The 15,753-nt window shown below is 43.9% G+C and overlaps 1 protein-coding gene across 1 annotated transcript; it reads left to right on the plus strand.

The window, feature by feature from the left end:
• Positions 1-503: 503 nt before the first annotated feature.
• Positions 504-8,154, plus strand: LOC128512624 (E3 ubiquitin-protein ligase RNF14-like). Its single transcript, XM_053485977.1, has 7 exons — positions 504-651; positions 737-867; positions 1,048-1,563; positions 1,777-2,005; positions 3,295-3,467; positions 3,859-3,989; positions 7,629-8,154. Exons 1-7 carry the CDS (start codon positions 504-506, stop codon positions 8,152-8,154), a joined length of 1,854 nt encoding a protein of 617 aa, XP_053341952.1.
• Positions 8,155-15,753: the final 7,599 nt, after the last annotated feature.

Consider the following 15,753-nt stretch of genomic DNA (forward strand, 5'->3'; position numbering starts at 1 on the left):
CTCTATTAATGATATTAATGATATTAATACTACAGTATTCCAGTTTACTGTTCCTGGACTAAAACATCACATCAAAATACAGTACTTAGGGTTTCTATAATACACGATGTGCATTGGCTATTAAAACAGTAAAAAGAATAAAAATAATTCTAATACTTAATAATTTACTTTTTAATTACATTTTAAATATGGTTCAGTTTAACTTTTAAATCATTTCTTATAATCAAAGTTTTTAAATGTTAAGTAAAAAAAAAAATGCCATCCCATGTGTTACGACGTGTCATGGGACAGTTTATGATGATGATGTTTATACAGTTTGTCTTTTTCTTTCTTATAATATTCAGCACTCTTCAGTTTTATCTTAAACTTTTCTTCCAGCTAATCATTGAACAATATCTGATTCTACCTGTTTAATCTTCATCAGAATGGTTTAGCCATAAAACAGCTACTTCTCTTATTCTGTGTGTGTATTCAAACATCTTCTGTTTTACAGGAATGTTCAAATGTCTGAGGATCAGGAAGCACAGACTGATGAACTGCTGGCTCTAGCGAGTATTTATGATGAGGAGTTTCGCCGAGCCGAATTCAGCCGTGAAGGAGAAATCCACCTGTGTCTGGAGCTTCCCCGGGACTTCAAGCTGCTGGTCAAAGGTAAGACAATGTTGGATTTTTTCAGTCTAGCATTTAAATCTGACTCGTCCCACTCACCTGAGCTTGTGTGAATGTCCTTGCACAGGGGATAAATGCGTGGAGTACAGCGTGTCCTTTCTGCCTCCTTTGGTCTTGAGTTTCGAGCTTCCTGTCGATTATCCTTCCTCATCAGCGCCAATGTTTATGCTGAGCTCCAAGTGGCTCTCTAGACTCCAGGTGAGGAAATTCTTTGTCCTTAGTTTGTCTGTTCTGTTCAGGTCCTCACTTGGTGCATTCCGTATCACGGCCACGGCAGAACGCACTCACACTGAAACGCTTGAATTAGAGAAAAAAGTTATCACTGATAATGTTTTGTTGTCCACCTGTCTGTCTCTCTCCACCTTATCTTGTCATCAGCTGACGTCTTTGTGTAAGCGTCTGGATGACCTGTGGCAGGAGAATAAGGGCAGTGTGGTGCTCTTCACCTGGATCGAGTTCCTCAAAGACGAGGCTTTGGACTTCCTGGGCCTGCAGTCTCCTCTGGAGATGGCCAGCATCAGTACCAAACATTCTCAGCTAGAGAGCTGCAGAACCGATGGAGCCACCAACCGAGCTGAAAGCGCAGGCGTAGAGAAGAAGAAGCCGGTGGAGCTGGACCCCCGTGCGGTCCTGGAGTCGCACATGGACTTGCTGTGCCAGCTCCTGGACTTTGACGAAGCTCAGACGCAGAAGTTCTTTGACAGTAAGGTCTTCTGCTGCGGGATCTGCTTCTCTGAGAAGCCGGGCTCCAGCTGCACGCTCTTTAAAGGGTGTCAGCACGTTTACTGCAAAGCCTGCATCAAGGAGTTCTTCCAGATCCAGATCCGAGACGGCCAAGTTCAGTGCCTTACCTGCCCCGAGCCCAAGTGCGCCTCTGTAGCGGCCCCTTCCCAGGTACCCTCTTACACCTGTGTGTGTCTACAGCATCATTTAAAGCTAATCTATCTCACATAAATGTGATATTAACTTGGGATTGCCTTGAAGTCAATAAGTTAGCTTGAAATATCAGGTAATTTATGTGAAGTATTAAAAGGCCTGTAATGTTATACAGACATAAAAGAGAATAAAACATTAGCAGCCGCGTTATACACTGTGTGTCTCTAACAGGTGAAGCTGCTGGTCGGCGAGGACGAGTTTGCGCGCTACGATCGCTTGTTGCTTCAGAACACCCTGGACCTGATGTCCGACGTCATGTACTGTCCCCGCAGGTCCTGTGGCTCGGCCGTGGTGCTGGAGCCCGACTCCACCATGGGCCTGTGTCCGGGCTGCCGCTACGCCTTCTGTACGCTGTGCAAGCACGCCTACCACGGCCTCTTCCACTGCCTGCCTTCCTCCCGTGAGGCACTTTTACTCATGATGACTTTTGTATTCAGGCCACAGCTAATTAAATATAACTGACAGAAGAACCCTAAAGGCTAACGTCAAGCTATGGGCACATGTGTGACTCCAAATAAAGGGAGGGGATTTGTAAGTATAATACAAATTTATTTGGAGTCACATTTGTGCCCGCAGCTTGTATTTTAACTTTTACCAATTTTGTTAAGAATTTTTTATTTTTTTTAGCAACACCTAAAAAACCTTTTGAAGAGGTTATGCAAATATACAGTGCATCACAAAAGAGTTTGAATAATGTGACAAAGTTAAGTTTCTTTTGCAGTTTAATGTAAAAGTGAAACTCATATTCTAGATTACATGGAAAGTGAAATATTTTATGCCTTGTTTGTTTTAATTTCGATGATCACGATTACAGCTCATTAAAATCAAAAGCCCAGTATCTCAAACTATTAGAATATTTAATTTGGAGTTTAAGTAAATTACTGTTTATACAGTATAAATACAGTGCATCTCTGGGTCTAGTTCAGCACATACATGGGGAAGACTGCTGACTCGATAGTCGTCCAGAAGATGACAGAAGGTACTGTAGTGTATTCAAGGAAACCTGACTGTAAGGGAAAAGTGTGGCAGGAAAAGGTGACTGAGCAACAGGGACGACCGCTGCCTTAGAAGGATCGGCAAGGAAATCTGATTCAAGACCTTGGGAGAGCTTCACAGGGAGTGGAGTGAGGCTGGAGGCACACAGACATCTTTAGGAGACGAGCTTTAACTGCTGCACTTCTTGTGTCAAGCCACTCATGAGCCAGAGACAACTTCAGAGGCGTCTTACCTGTTGCTCAGTGGTCCAAAGTCCTATTTTAAACCTTAATTTGGAAATCACGCTCCTAGAGTTGGAGGAAGAGAGGAGAGGCACAGGTTTCGAGTTGAACAATACTGACTGAGAGCTGAGGGCTGATATTCAAGCAACATTGTTTTTCAGAACTTTGTTAATCCTTTTTGATTGATTTTGGGAAATATTCTAATATTTGAGATACTGACATTTTTATTTTCTTAAGCTGTAAACCGTAATCATCAACATTACAACAAAAAAGACTTGAAATAATTCACTTTACATGTAATGAATCTAGAATATATGAGAGTTGTCATGGAATAACATTATTTGAGATACATTAAGCAGAATTTTTTAAAGAAGCTTCTCAGACCTTCAAGCCTATTTTATTGGATCGACATCATTCTTTATTGAAATGGGAAGAAAAGATTATTTAAAGATTTTCTTTCTTTTCTCTCTAGAGGAGCTTCATGACCTGCATGGGGAGTACATGGCTGCCTCTAAGGATAGGAAAAGATTTATGGAGCTGCGTTTTGGGAAGCAGGCGATGCGGCGTGTTGTGGAGGAGACCTGCAGTAAGAAGTGGCTGAAAAAGAACTCTAAATCCTGCCCTTGCTGTGGATGTCACATTCAGGTCAGCTCCACTGCTGTGTCCTACAACCCCGAAACCACGTGACCTGACCGAAACACCGCAACCTGAGAAAAACTAACAGTAAAAATCAAATCTTTGTGGAATTTTGTATTTGGAGAAATCTTCGTTAGATCTCAGCGAAACTGGAGTTAGAGCTTAAACACTTATATAAACAGCTCGAGAATATGGGACTGAGGACAATCAGAATGAATTTCTATCTGTTTAATGCATTGGATCGTTTTGTGTGATGTGTGTATGAGTGCAGACCTTCATAGACACCTGATCACGAGTGAGTTCTGAGCGTGCTCTATGTCTCCTCACGCTTATGTCTGTGTTCTAAACTGAATGAAAGCTGAGAGATGTTTTAACACTGTCTTTCCTCTTCACTCTGCAGAAGATAGAAGGCTGCAACAAAATGACCTGCTCCACCTGTGGTCAGTACTTCTGCTGGATCTGCAGGACTCCTCTGTCCCGAACCAACCCCTACAGCCACTACAGGAACCCCAAACTGCCCTGCTACAACAAGTATGACTCCGCCTCCACACACACCTACACACACCTCCACCCCTACACACACACCTACATACACACACTTACACACCTTCACCCCTACACACACACCTACACACACACACACCTACACCCCTACACACACACCTACACATCTTCTGGTTTTGCAGGAAGAAGAAAAAGTTCTTTTGAAGAGTACATTTGAGATATAAGAAGTTTTCTCTTCTCTCCAAATAAATTTCATTCTCTTCCTAGACTGTTCCACTGAATACAAGAAGGGTTCGAGTGATGAAGATGAGTAAACAGGAGTTCAGTGCCCCCATCTCGAGGCTTTTTGCTGGTGTAATTCCACCTGCTACCTGCTGTGTAGAACCCTTTGCTTTACATAGATTTTTGTCTCATTTGTAACAGTTTCAAACTAATTAATGATCATCTCGGTGAAGGAGATTCAGAAACAAAACAGTGCTTAAAATTTTTTGAAAACAGTTTAGTCTGTTTCTCATGTTTATGTCCTTGTGTATGAGGTACGAGAGACTTCGGTGAGAGGAACAGGTGAGGACTTCGTTTGGAAAATCGTTTCTGTTTGATCTGAAAAAAAAATTAATTAATAAGTCAGTAAATTAAAAAAGTAGAATCGAGTTGAGATCAGAATAAAGCTGCTATTAAGAATACAGTGGAACATCGGATTACGAGCATAATTCGTTCCGGAAGATGTCTCGTATTCCAAAACACTCGTAAACCAAATAAAATTTTCCCATAAGAAATAGTGGAAACTCAAATTATTTGTTCCACAGCCCAAAAAAATAAATGCATAAAAATAATTAATAAAAAAATAATATATACGCCTGTATCGGCTTCCCACACAAACACACACGCACACTCTATGCCTTACACAGAAACTCTGCAAGCACTAAGACCCAGCAGGGGAGACGATAGATTTGTGTGCGTGTGTGTGTGTGTATTCACCCAGGAGGGGAGGCAATTACCTACAATTCCGCAGCGCAAGAGAGAGAAAGATCGTTGGCTCAGTTGTGATCACGTGACGCTTGGTGTCAAAACAAGAAGCGCATGCGTGATACATGATACTCAGTGCTCGTAAACCAAGACAACACTCGATTTTCAAGTAAAAATTTATTAAAAATCTTTGCTCATTTTGCGGAACACTCGTAAACCGCGTTACCTGTAATCCGAGGTTCCACTGTATCTTATTTCTTTTTTGAGATTATATATATTTTTTTTTTCTTTGACAACTCTTTAATTAAAACATGAATATATTTGTATACCTTTATTCATGTACCCATGCTTGCCTCAATAAAGTGAGATGTAGGCAGTGATGATCTCTCACTGTTGTTTACATTTAACACATTCGACTTCCTGTATGAATAACCGATGAGCGATCTCCACCCGTACCGCCTCAGCCGCTCGGTTCTTCTCAAAATACGGCGACTTTCTGACCAGCTAATTATTTACAGATTTATTTTTAATGACTAAAAGTCATTACATCAGTCTCATAAAGTAATGGCACCACATTAAAGACTATTAAAGATGTATTTTTCCTAAAAAGCAGTCTGAATGCACGCATCATTAATAAGACCAGCGTCACTAAACTCTTCTATTAGTCACACACACACACACACAAACAAAAAAACTTGTTCACTATAGTGCTTGTACTGTACAGGGTCACACTTGGGCCACAAGACAGGGGACACCCTGCATGATGTGCCAATCAATTTCAGGGCACGTACACACACACATACACACACACACACACACACACACACACACATTGCGAGCAATTTAGGAACACTAAAGTCCAATCCAAATTCTATTTTCCACCCCTTCCCCTACCCCTCGCCCCTTTCCCTTGTCCCTTGAAATGAAGTGGAAAGGGAAAAATATTTTCCCAAAGAAATGGGACACCACTACAACACTGTTATACGTCATCATACGTTGTCGCTAGTTCCAATGCGTTATCAAATGATCGGCAAACTTCCGTGCTACTGAACTTTCATATTTGTTTGTAGCATGCAGTAAAGTGTATATGAGATAAAAATATTTTTTGTAATATCGTGCAATCGGTGCTATCAGCTAGCAAACTTTAGCGATTTTTTTGCAAACGTTTCTTTACAGAACACCATAAACACAAACACAAGACTAAAGGTAATATACATATAATGAAAACTTGTCATAAAAATCCTTATTAATGGAAAAAATTACTTACATTTATGGGTCTGCTTGCTCGAGTGCGCAGCCGTGTTGAAAATTTCGGTTAGCCCTTTGTTTGAAGTGAGGTCCCGAAAAATCTTCGTTTGGAGGGATATCTGGCCCTTCCCTTTACCCTCTACCCCTCCAACCACAAGAGAAATGAGACACCCCTACCCCTTCACATGAACGCGCCAAACAGAGGGGTATGGCTAAGTGTGGGGGTAAAGGGTAGAATTGGGATTGGGCTTAATTATCCTAATCTGCATGTATTTGGACTGTGGGAGGAAACCAGAGCACCCAGAGGAAACCAACCGATCACAGGGAGAACATGCAAACTTAGACCCGTGGTGGAAATCGACCCCTTGACCCTGGAGATGTGAGACAACTGTGAGCGCGGCCACTGTTCCCTTTCAAAGGTTACACTCGATGCTGCGTGAAAACGCTATGGGAACATCTTTTCATGTTGCCGGTTGTGAAGCATGTGTGTATCAAACACGCCAAATTTTGGCTTATATAACCTCAGTCAGGTGACGTTGTCTGATGAGACGCACCTGCAGGTTGTAACGCTTGGATTTATTAAAATCTCTAGTTACTTTGCTACGGGGTCGAGAATCAAAATACAGGTTTTTAAACAACACTTCCGGTATTGCGCAATCAAGACAGGACAAGTAAAGATGCGACACAATAACTAGATGTAAACCAAACCAAAGTGTATTAAACAAAACAAACAAACAAACAAACAAACAAGGTGCACCAAAACCAATATATACAAAATATATACAAATATAAACAATGTGTGTGATGTCAAATTCAAATTAAAATTTTATTTGTCACATACACAGTCATACGCAGTACGATATGCAGTGAAATGCTCAGATGTATGCGAGTGTGTGAGTGCGTGTATGATTGTCCAGAGTCAATGTTATTGTAATGGGTGAAATGATGCACGGAAGAGATTGGCTCGGCCACACGTGACCCAACGCTGCTTCCGGGTCCTCTTGCGCTGCGATCGCGCATGCTTGCGAGAGCTTAACCCTGTGACCAACACTGTCTATGGGGACAAATAAAACCAGATTTTATTTCCGTGCACAGGTGAGCAGCATTAGCTCCTTTATCCATTTCCCTGTTAGTTAAAATGCCCCTTTATGTGGCTGCGCTACAAGGTTATAAATAGGAGTAAACCAGAAACATTCCTCAGATCTTTTGTCTTCATGACCGCATTGTGAGCGTGTGTCACAAACAAAGCAAATAAAAATTAAAAAGCAAAGAAAAGTGTTAACTCACTGATATAATGGTGGAGTTTAAAAATAGATGTGTCCCTCCGTGTAAGAATTTTCTTGCGGAGGGCAATCTCCACACTTTTTGCTTTGAGTGTTTGGGGGAAAGTCACGCTTTCCAAGGGCTTGAGGGAGGTTGGGCTGTGAACACTGTGATCTTCTTCCCATGAAGGTGCTTCGCGCGCGCTTTGCGTTCTTTAGAGAGCCACGAGTCGCGCTGCATTCCTGGGGATCGCCGAGGCACGAGAGACGGAGTCACCCCTCCTTTCTCTCGCCCTCTCTTCCGATCGCGAAGTCTCCCCTTCCACTTCCACTCCGTGCACTCCGGTGCTTTTCGTGAGTGTGTAGAAGAGGCTTGCTCTCCTGCTTCTGGGGAAATGGAAGTAGCTACCTCAGAACGCTCCTCTAAGGAAGATAAAGAGTATGAGGAGCTGCTTAAAGTCATAACGCGTGCAGTCGAGCGGCTGCACATTGATTGGCCACAGGAGCAAGCCTTCCCCAAACGCTCAAAATTAGATGACAAATTTCTGTCGGGTGGCCAGGAGTTGGAGCCACAACGTCGCTCTCTCCCCTTTTTTGACGACCTCCACAACGAATTAACTCATTCATGGAGCAAGCCTTATTCATTCCGTATTTTTGTTCCATCAACTTCGTCTATGCGAATGTTGTTGATGCAAAAGCACGTGGTTACATGGTGATGCCTCAGATAGAAGAGACGCTTGCGGGCTATCTCTCTCCTGGGACATCATCCTCATTAAAGAAGCCAACACTTCCCTCCAAGCCGTGTAGAACTTCTTCTACCCAAGCAGCAGGTCAAGCCGGCGCTTCTTTGCACACCATGGCGGTCTTGCAGGCGTATCAGGCCGACCTGCTAAAGGATTTGAGCACGAGCAGCACTGTGAATGAGTCAGCCTTCACAAAATTATGCCGGGCAACTGACTTGTCCTTTCGTGCGACCAAACAGACAGCCCGTGCTATCGGCCGTTCCATGGCCGCCCTGGTGTCCGCAGAAAGGCACCTATGGTTAAATCTGATGGGCATCAAGGATAAGGACGAGAATGCCCCCGTCCCACCTTCTCAGCTGTAAATTCCGTTGCCACCAGGTTTCGGGAAGCTAGGCTTTATGAACAGGCTTTTGGGAAATTTCTCCCACGCCATGCTCAAGAGTCGAGACTGTCGGCCACTTAGTCTCGATCAGATATGATTCTCACCAGACGGGAGGCGCAGAAAGAAAGCGTCAGCAGCCGGGCACCCCCTTGTAAAGACAGGGGTACGGCTTGCCGCCCCTCACAGGCTGCCTCAAAGAGGTCAGATCGCCGCACTGTCTTCTTTTCAAAGAAGTCGTCCTGAAGCTTATGCCCAAGAAAGACGGGGGGGCTGCGTCCAATCATAGATCTTCGCGGACTGAACCGCTATCTCAAAAAGTACAGATTCAAGATGTTGACTGTCAAAAGCATTGTTTCACAAATCCAGCCAAGGGATTTGTTTGTGACAATAGATCTGAAGGATGCATGTTTTCACATAGAAATTTTGCCACAACACAGGAAGTTCCTGAGGTTCGCTTTTGGGGGAAAAGCCTACCAATATCGGGTCCTTCCATTTGGTCTAGCTCTATCACCCCGGAAATACACAAGTGCATGGATGCAGTCCTGGCTCCCTTGCGACTCCAGGGCATCCGTATTTTAAATTACATGGACAACTGGCTCATTCTGGCCCAGTCTCAGGAGCTAGAGCTTCGACATCTAGCTTCTGTCGTCTTAGCTTATCTTCATTCATTAGGATTGAGACTCAATGCCGCGAAAAGCATTCTCTTTCCAGCTCAGAGGACAACATACTTGGGTGTTATTTGGGATTCGATCGTTATGCGGGCACAGATGTCTCCTGCTCGTATCAAATCCATTCTCAATGCCCTAAAGGAAATCAGGCTAGACCAAAGAGTGACTGTACATCACTTTCAAAAATGTTTAGGCCTCATGGCAGCTGCATCCACGGTGATACCTTTGGGCCTTCTGCACATAAGAGCTTTTCAGTTGTGGCTAAGAGCAAGGGGACTTCATGCAAGGGCCAATCCCCGAATCCAAATAAGGGTTACGCGCAGAGGACTTTGTACCCTTTCTACGTGGTTCAGACCCCGGTTCCTGACTTTGGGTCCCACTCTAGGCCCGTCTTGTCGTCCCAAGATGCTAACGACAGACGCTTCCCTCACCGGCTGGGGTGCGGTCTTGGATGGCCGTCCAGCCCAAGGGAGCTAGAGAGGCTTCTTGCATGGCACATCAATTGCCTCAAAATGATGGCTCTATTTTTGGCCCTACAGCATTTCCTCCAGCAGTTGAGAGGCTACCATGTTCTAACACATCGGTAGTGTAGGGAATATTTGATTTTTAGTATGTTTCATTGTATTCTGTGTGCATGAGAACAGAGTGATTTTCTTCCTTTTCTCACGACACAAGCTGTACTTTCAATAAACACATTCTATAGAAGTTTATGTTAAAGGTCATAAAACTGTTAAACGCTCGTAAATGTAGAGCTACTCCTAAATTTATGTTCTTCCTTACCTTATCTTTTAAAAGCATTCCAGACTGGATGTAAACACTCCTGCATCCACCTTTTCTTTGGTTCTTTGTGTGTGCGCGTATATATACTCCTGTCTCCCACAATAAACTTTGAACGTCTCACTGAGCACTGACTTGTGTGTATCATTGAGGGGTTCCCTGGTACCAGGCGGGACAAGCAGAATACAGGCTGAGCACTGAGTAGACAAAAGGAGGTCTACCAAAATTCAAGATATCCTTACAGGTAGTCTCCTACATAAATCGCCAGGGCGGACTGCGCTCTTGCCGCTTGAACAAGCTAGCGCACCAGCTTCTGCTTTGGGCACAGGACAAGTTCCTGTCCCTCAGGGCGATTTACATTCCAGGGCACATGAATGTGGGAGCAGACTTATGGTCCATACAAGCTGTGACACACAGGGAATGGAAGCTCCATCCCGAAGTAGTCAGTCAGATCTGGGAAAAATTCTTTACAGCAGAGGTGGACCTCTTTGCCTCCCAAGAGACAGCACAATGTCCCCTCTACTACTTTCTGACTCATCCAGCTCCCCTGGGTCTGGATGCCATGGCCCATACGTGGCCCAAATTACGCCTTTACGCGTTTCCTCCGATAGCTCTGCTCCCGGGAGTCCTGGCGAGGGTCCGTCAACAGCGTTTGCGTCTCTTATTGATAGCGCCCTGTTGGCCGACCAGGGTGTGGTTCTCGGACCTAATATATCTCCTCGACGGCTCACCATGGGTGATTCCAGTGAGGAGGGATCTTCTGTCTCAGGTGCAGGGGACAATATTTCATCCTCGGCCCGAGCTTTGGAACCTTCACGTTTGGCGCCTGAACAGGACCAACTAAGTCAAGCTGGTCTTTCAGCCAGCGTTATTGACACTATTTTAAATGCTAGGGCTCCCTCCACTAGGAAAGCCTACGCCCTCAAATGGAATGTATTTGGAAGTTGGTGCATGACGAAGCAGGTGGACCCAGTTCACTGCCGAATTGCTTCAGTACTAGAGTTCCTGCAGGAAAAGTTGTCCTCAAGCTTGTTCCCTAGTACTCTCAGGACGTACGTAGCTGCTATTTCAGCCTGCCACGTTCCTACTGATGGGGTAACAGTGGGAAAGCACCCTTTAGTTGCCCGTTTCATTGCCCTCTCAGAGCAGCTCTTTATATGCTATGGGAGCCGCAACCGGGGGCCGGCCGCCACTACACAGACTCTGTCACACTGGGTGAGGGATGCTATTGCCCTCTTCTATGAGGTGCGTGTGCTCACTTCGCCTTTAGGAATTAGGGCTCATTCAACCAGGGGGATTGCCTCATCTATCACGTGGAGCTAAACAGTTGAGGCCACCCACTAGAGCCACTGTCCTGTCATGGGATTTATCTGTCGTGCTCGAAGGTCTAATTGACACCCCTTTTGAATCTCTAGAGTCAGTGCCTGTCAGGTTTCTGACCCTTAAGATGGTTTTTCTGATGGCCATTAACTCTCTGAAGAGAGTTGGAGATCTGCACACCTTGTCAGTCTCCCCATCCTGCCTAGACTTTGCCCCTGGGATAGTCAGGGCTGTTCTGCATCCTCACCAGAACCATCTTTCGAAAGTTCCATTCTCAACCATGCACTCTGTTGTTCTTGAGGCCTTCTGTCCTCTGCCTTTTACAGCTCCGGAGCAGAAGAGACTTTACGTACTGTGTCCAGTACGTGCTCTTCAGATTTACGTCCACCGCACCGGCCAGTGGCGTAAAACAGAGCAGTTCTTTATATGCTATGGGGGCCACAACCGGGGGGCCGCCGCCACTACACAGACTCTGTCACACTGGGTAAGGGATGCTATTGCCCTCTCCTATGAGGTGCGTGGGCTCACTTCGCCTCTAGGAATTAGGGCTCATTCAACCAGGGGGATTGCCTCATCTATCACTCTGCCGAAGGGTGTTCCCCTGCAGCAAGTGTGCGATGCGGCAGGTTGGTCCTCTCCGCACACATTTGTTAGATTTTATAGCCTGGATGTGCCTGCTACACCGGGTTCACGGGTCCTCGAGTCAGCTTCCCAGAGATAGTTCTGAGACCACCTCGGTCTTTGTGCGCACACGCTACACAACCCGGGGGTCCAGACACTTGCAGTGCGGCAGCGTTGGTATTCTCGTTCCCATAGGTTTTTCACGCAGCATCGAGTGTAGCCTTTGAAAGGGAACGTCTCGGGTTACTTTGCTGTAACCCTGTTCCCTGAAAAGCCGGGAACGAGATGCTGCGCTCCAATGCTGCACTGCCCACGTGACCGGACGTCCCTTCAGACAAAATCAATCTGTGGAATGTTTCCGGTTTACTCCTATTTATAACCTGCAGGTGCGTCTTATCAGACGACGTCACCTGACTGAGGTTATATAAGCCAAAATTTGGCGTGTTTAATACAAACAACCGGCAACACGAAAAGATGTTCCCATAGCGTTTTCACGCAGCATCTCGTTCCCGCCTTTTCAGGGAACAGGGTTACAGCAAAGTAACCCGAGACGTTCTATTCTGTCTTTAATCCATTTAAAAGCGATCGCGACATTCGTCTGAACCTCGAACTGAGGAAACACTTACACATTTTTGCTTCCATAAATCGTGGTTTGAAGACATATGTAATCAACTTCATATTAACGACGTCATCGCCTAAGCGACGCAGCCGCTTCTGACGTCGGCACGCGGAAGAGTATAAACAGGTGTTAGACAAACCTACTACAGCATCCTTCGCTTCACAAGCAAAGACAGAACACCGATCCTTTACAAAAATACCGATCTACACAATATTTTATGTACACTGATGTTTAATAAAACAGGCATGATGTGTGCGGCTAAGCGCTGTGTTCATCCATGCACCAGGCTCATCGAGCCAGGTGATACACACGCTTTGTGTGTGGTGTGCTGAACGGCAAGAACATCTGGCTAGTTTCTTTTTGGCGCAAATTTTTTTAGGTTCTCCTGCTGCTTTGCGTTTTTTGTTCTCCATTTTTGTTCAGCAATGATATGTGATTGCTGAGTCGTTGCAAGGGGGCGGGTGCATCTGACCTCCTCGGCTGTAATTCGTCCAGCCCAGAGTCGATCATGACCAATTGGTCAATCCGCCACCTTTAATAGTTTATAACGTTACAAAAAAAAAAAACATCAGCGGCCAGCCCACAAAAGACGAAAATCACCATTGGCCCACCGGGCAAATGCCCGGTATGCCCTATGGCCAGTCCAGCCATGGTGTGGGGCGTGGTGTGAAAACTTTTGAGCTTCTTTTCTAAAGCACAAACATATAAAATACATATATGAAACATCTAACAATTGCGATCACACAGCATAATTAGTTTTAATCCGCTGTTGTGTAGCTGTTGAACTCGTGGCGGGTGCAGGGATGGCGGCTCACCTCACCAGAGCCCCTCCTCTCTCACTCTGTCACGGGGTGCGCTGTGAGGTGAGCGCCATGGTTTCGGTAGAGCAGGTGTTGCTGGCGGTGGGAGAGTGTATCGGGTGTGGGAGCATCGTATTAGCATCGCAAGGCCGTGATGGTGTTCGTTAAGGAGAGGGAACTCTTACATCAGCTGATTTAAAATAGAATAAAGGTAAGTGGAGAACTTTATTCGGTTACTCCGCTGGGTACAACAACAATAAAGGTTACCATGTCGAACATTCCTCCACCACCAAGTCACATCTGGACACTCATTGACCTCCAGAGAACATGCTTTGCAATGAACAGAGGCATTCACTATTGTAAACATCTTTAAAGTGTGCCAGTAGGGCAAAACATATTTACAGTGGAACCTCGGATTAGGAGCATAATTCGTTCTGGAAGTGGGCTCGTATTCCAAAACACTTGTAAACCAAATTTAATTTTCCCATAGAAAATAATGGAAACTCAAAGTATTCATTCTACAGCCAAAAAAAATAAATACACAAAAATAATTAACACAAAATATAAAGTAAAAACAAAACAAATTAACTCTACCTGCACTCTACCTTGCACTCTACCTTTAAAAAAACGTAAAAATTAATCCGGACAGATAGGTGTTTCCGTTTGTGCATGCAGACACTGTGTGTGTGTGTGTGTGTGTGTGTGTGTGTGTGTGTGTGTGTATTGTGTGTGCACACACACACACACATTAATGGAAAGACCGTTTTTAAAACTGTTTAAAAATTAACCATTTAAAAATTAGCAAGGAACACCGCTAGTCACACTTGCATGAGCGCATACTAAGGGAATCACTGCTGTAAAGTAAAACAACAACAACAACAACAATAAAAACAAATTAACCAGCACCTTAACGCGACAGAGCAGACAGAGAGAGAGAGAGTGTGTGCACTCACACACACACACACACGCACACACTTTTACAGCCCCCCTCCTCTCAGGTTCCCAAACAAAAACACACACTCTCTACCTTACACCTACCTCTCTCCCCTAAATGCTTGCGGAGTTTCTGAGTGTGCGTGTGTGTTTGTGTGCGTGTGTGTATTCACCCAGCAGGGGAGAAAATTACCTACAATTCCACAGCGCAAGAGAGAGAAAAACCGTTGGCTCAGTTGTGATGACGTGGCGCTCGGGGTCAAAACAAGAAGCGCATGCGTGATACATGATACTCGGTGCTTGTAAACCAAGATAACGCTCGTGTTTCAAGTCAAATTTTATTAAAAATCTTTGCTCGTCTTGCGGAACACTCGTAAACCGCATTACTCGTAATACGAGGTTCCACTGTACACTGAAAACCCTAATAAATTAATTGGACTAAATTGATTGAGTAAGCTCGTTGCCTCAAGTAATTGAGTAATGGAATCTTCCAAAACTTGCATATTTAAGTTTATTTAACTTGGCGGTTTTGTAGACTGTACTTAAATCATTCAGTTCAACAAACTTAGCACTTATTTAATGTACTTGAATGATTGCGTTTACTTGGTATAAATTTTTATGTACTTTTTGTGTACTTATATATTTAAGTTAACTCAACATGAAAATGTAACTTAAAACTGTTAAACAATGTTCTTATATATGACTGCAAGCTTTGTGCACACCGAACTGAAATAAAACAATGAACAGCATATTTAATCTTAGATTTTTTTATTGACAAAATGTCACAATAATATTGAAAACAATAAACACTATGCTGTAATGTAAATTAGGTTATAGCCTCACTTTAAAGGTGGTAAAAAAAAAATAACTAGTGCAGTACATCAATTGTACAACTGTATGCACATATATACTTCACTCAAGTATCAAGTATTATGTTAATGTAAACATAACTATTACATTTGACCATTTAAGCTTTGTGCAAACATAGCAAACTAAAATAAAACAGTCAACATATAGTGTGTTTCACCACAATTTTACAGAATTACAATACAAACTATACTGAAGTGTCACAACCACACTACAAAGGTGTACAATATCCTAAATGAACTACTGAACATCAGTTGTAGAACTCTGCATTTTACAATTTAAACATAATTTTTATTCTTCATAAAATGTATAATGGAGATTAAGAAACCAAGGTGGAAAAAAAACAAAACAAAAAATGGTGTTAAAGTATCACAGTGATGTTTCTTAAGCAAAAAGTTGGTTTGCCAGAGACTGCACTCTAGGCTTGAGAGTATTCTGTCTCATTGACATTAGTACACGCTGAATGAAATCAAACGTGTTGGCGAGTGATTTTGGGTAATTCAGGTCTAGTGTGTAAATCAGACCAAAGAGAAGACAAATTGCCTGTGGGAGGTCCTGCACTTTGTCCATCATGACTTGCCCCTT

The sequence above is a fragment of the Clarias gariepinus genome, chromosome 24 (genome assembly GCF_024256425.1).
Source record: "Clarias gariepinus isolate MV-2021 ecotype Netherlands chromosome 24, CGAR_prim_01v2, whole genome shotgun sequence".
NCBI lineage: Eukaryota > Metazoa > Chordata > Actinopteri > Siluriformes > Clariidae > Clarias > Clarias gariepinus.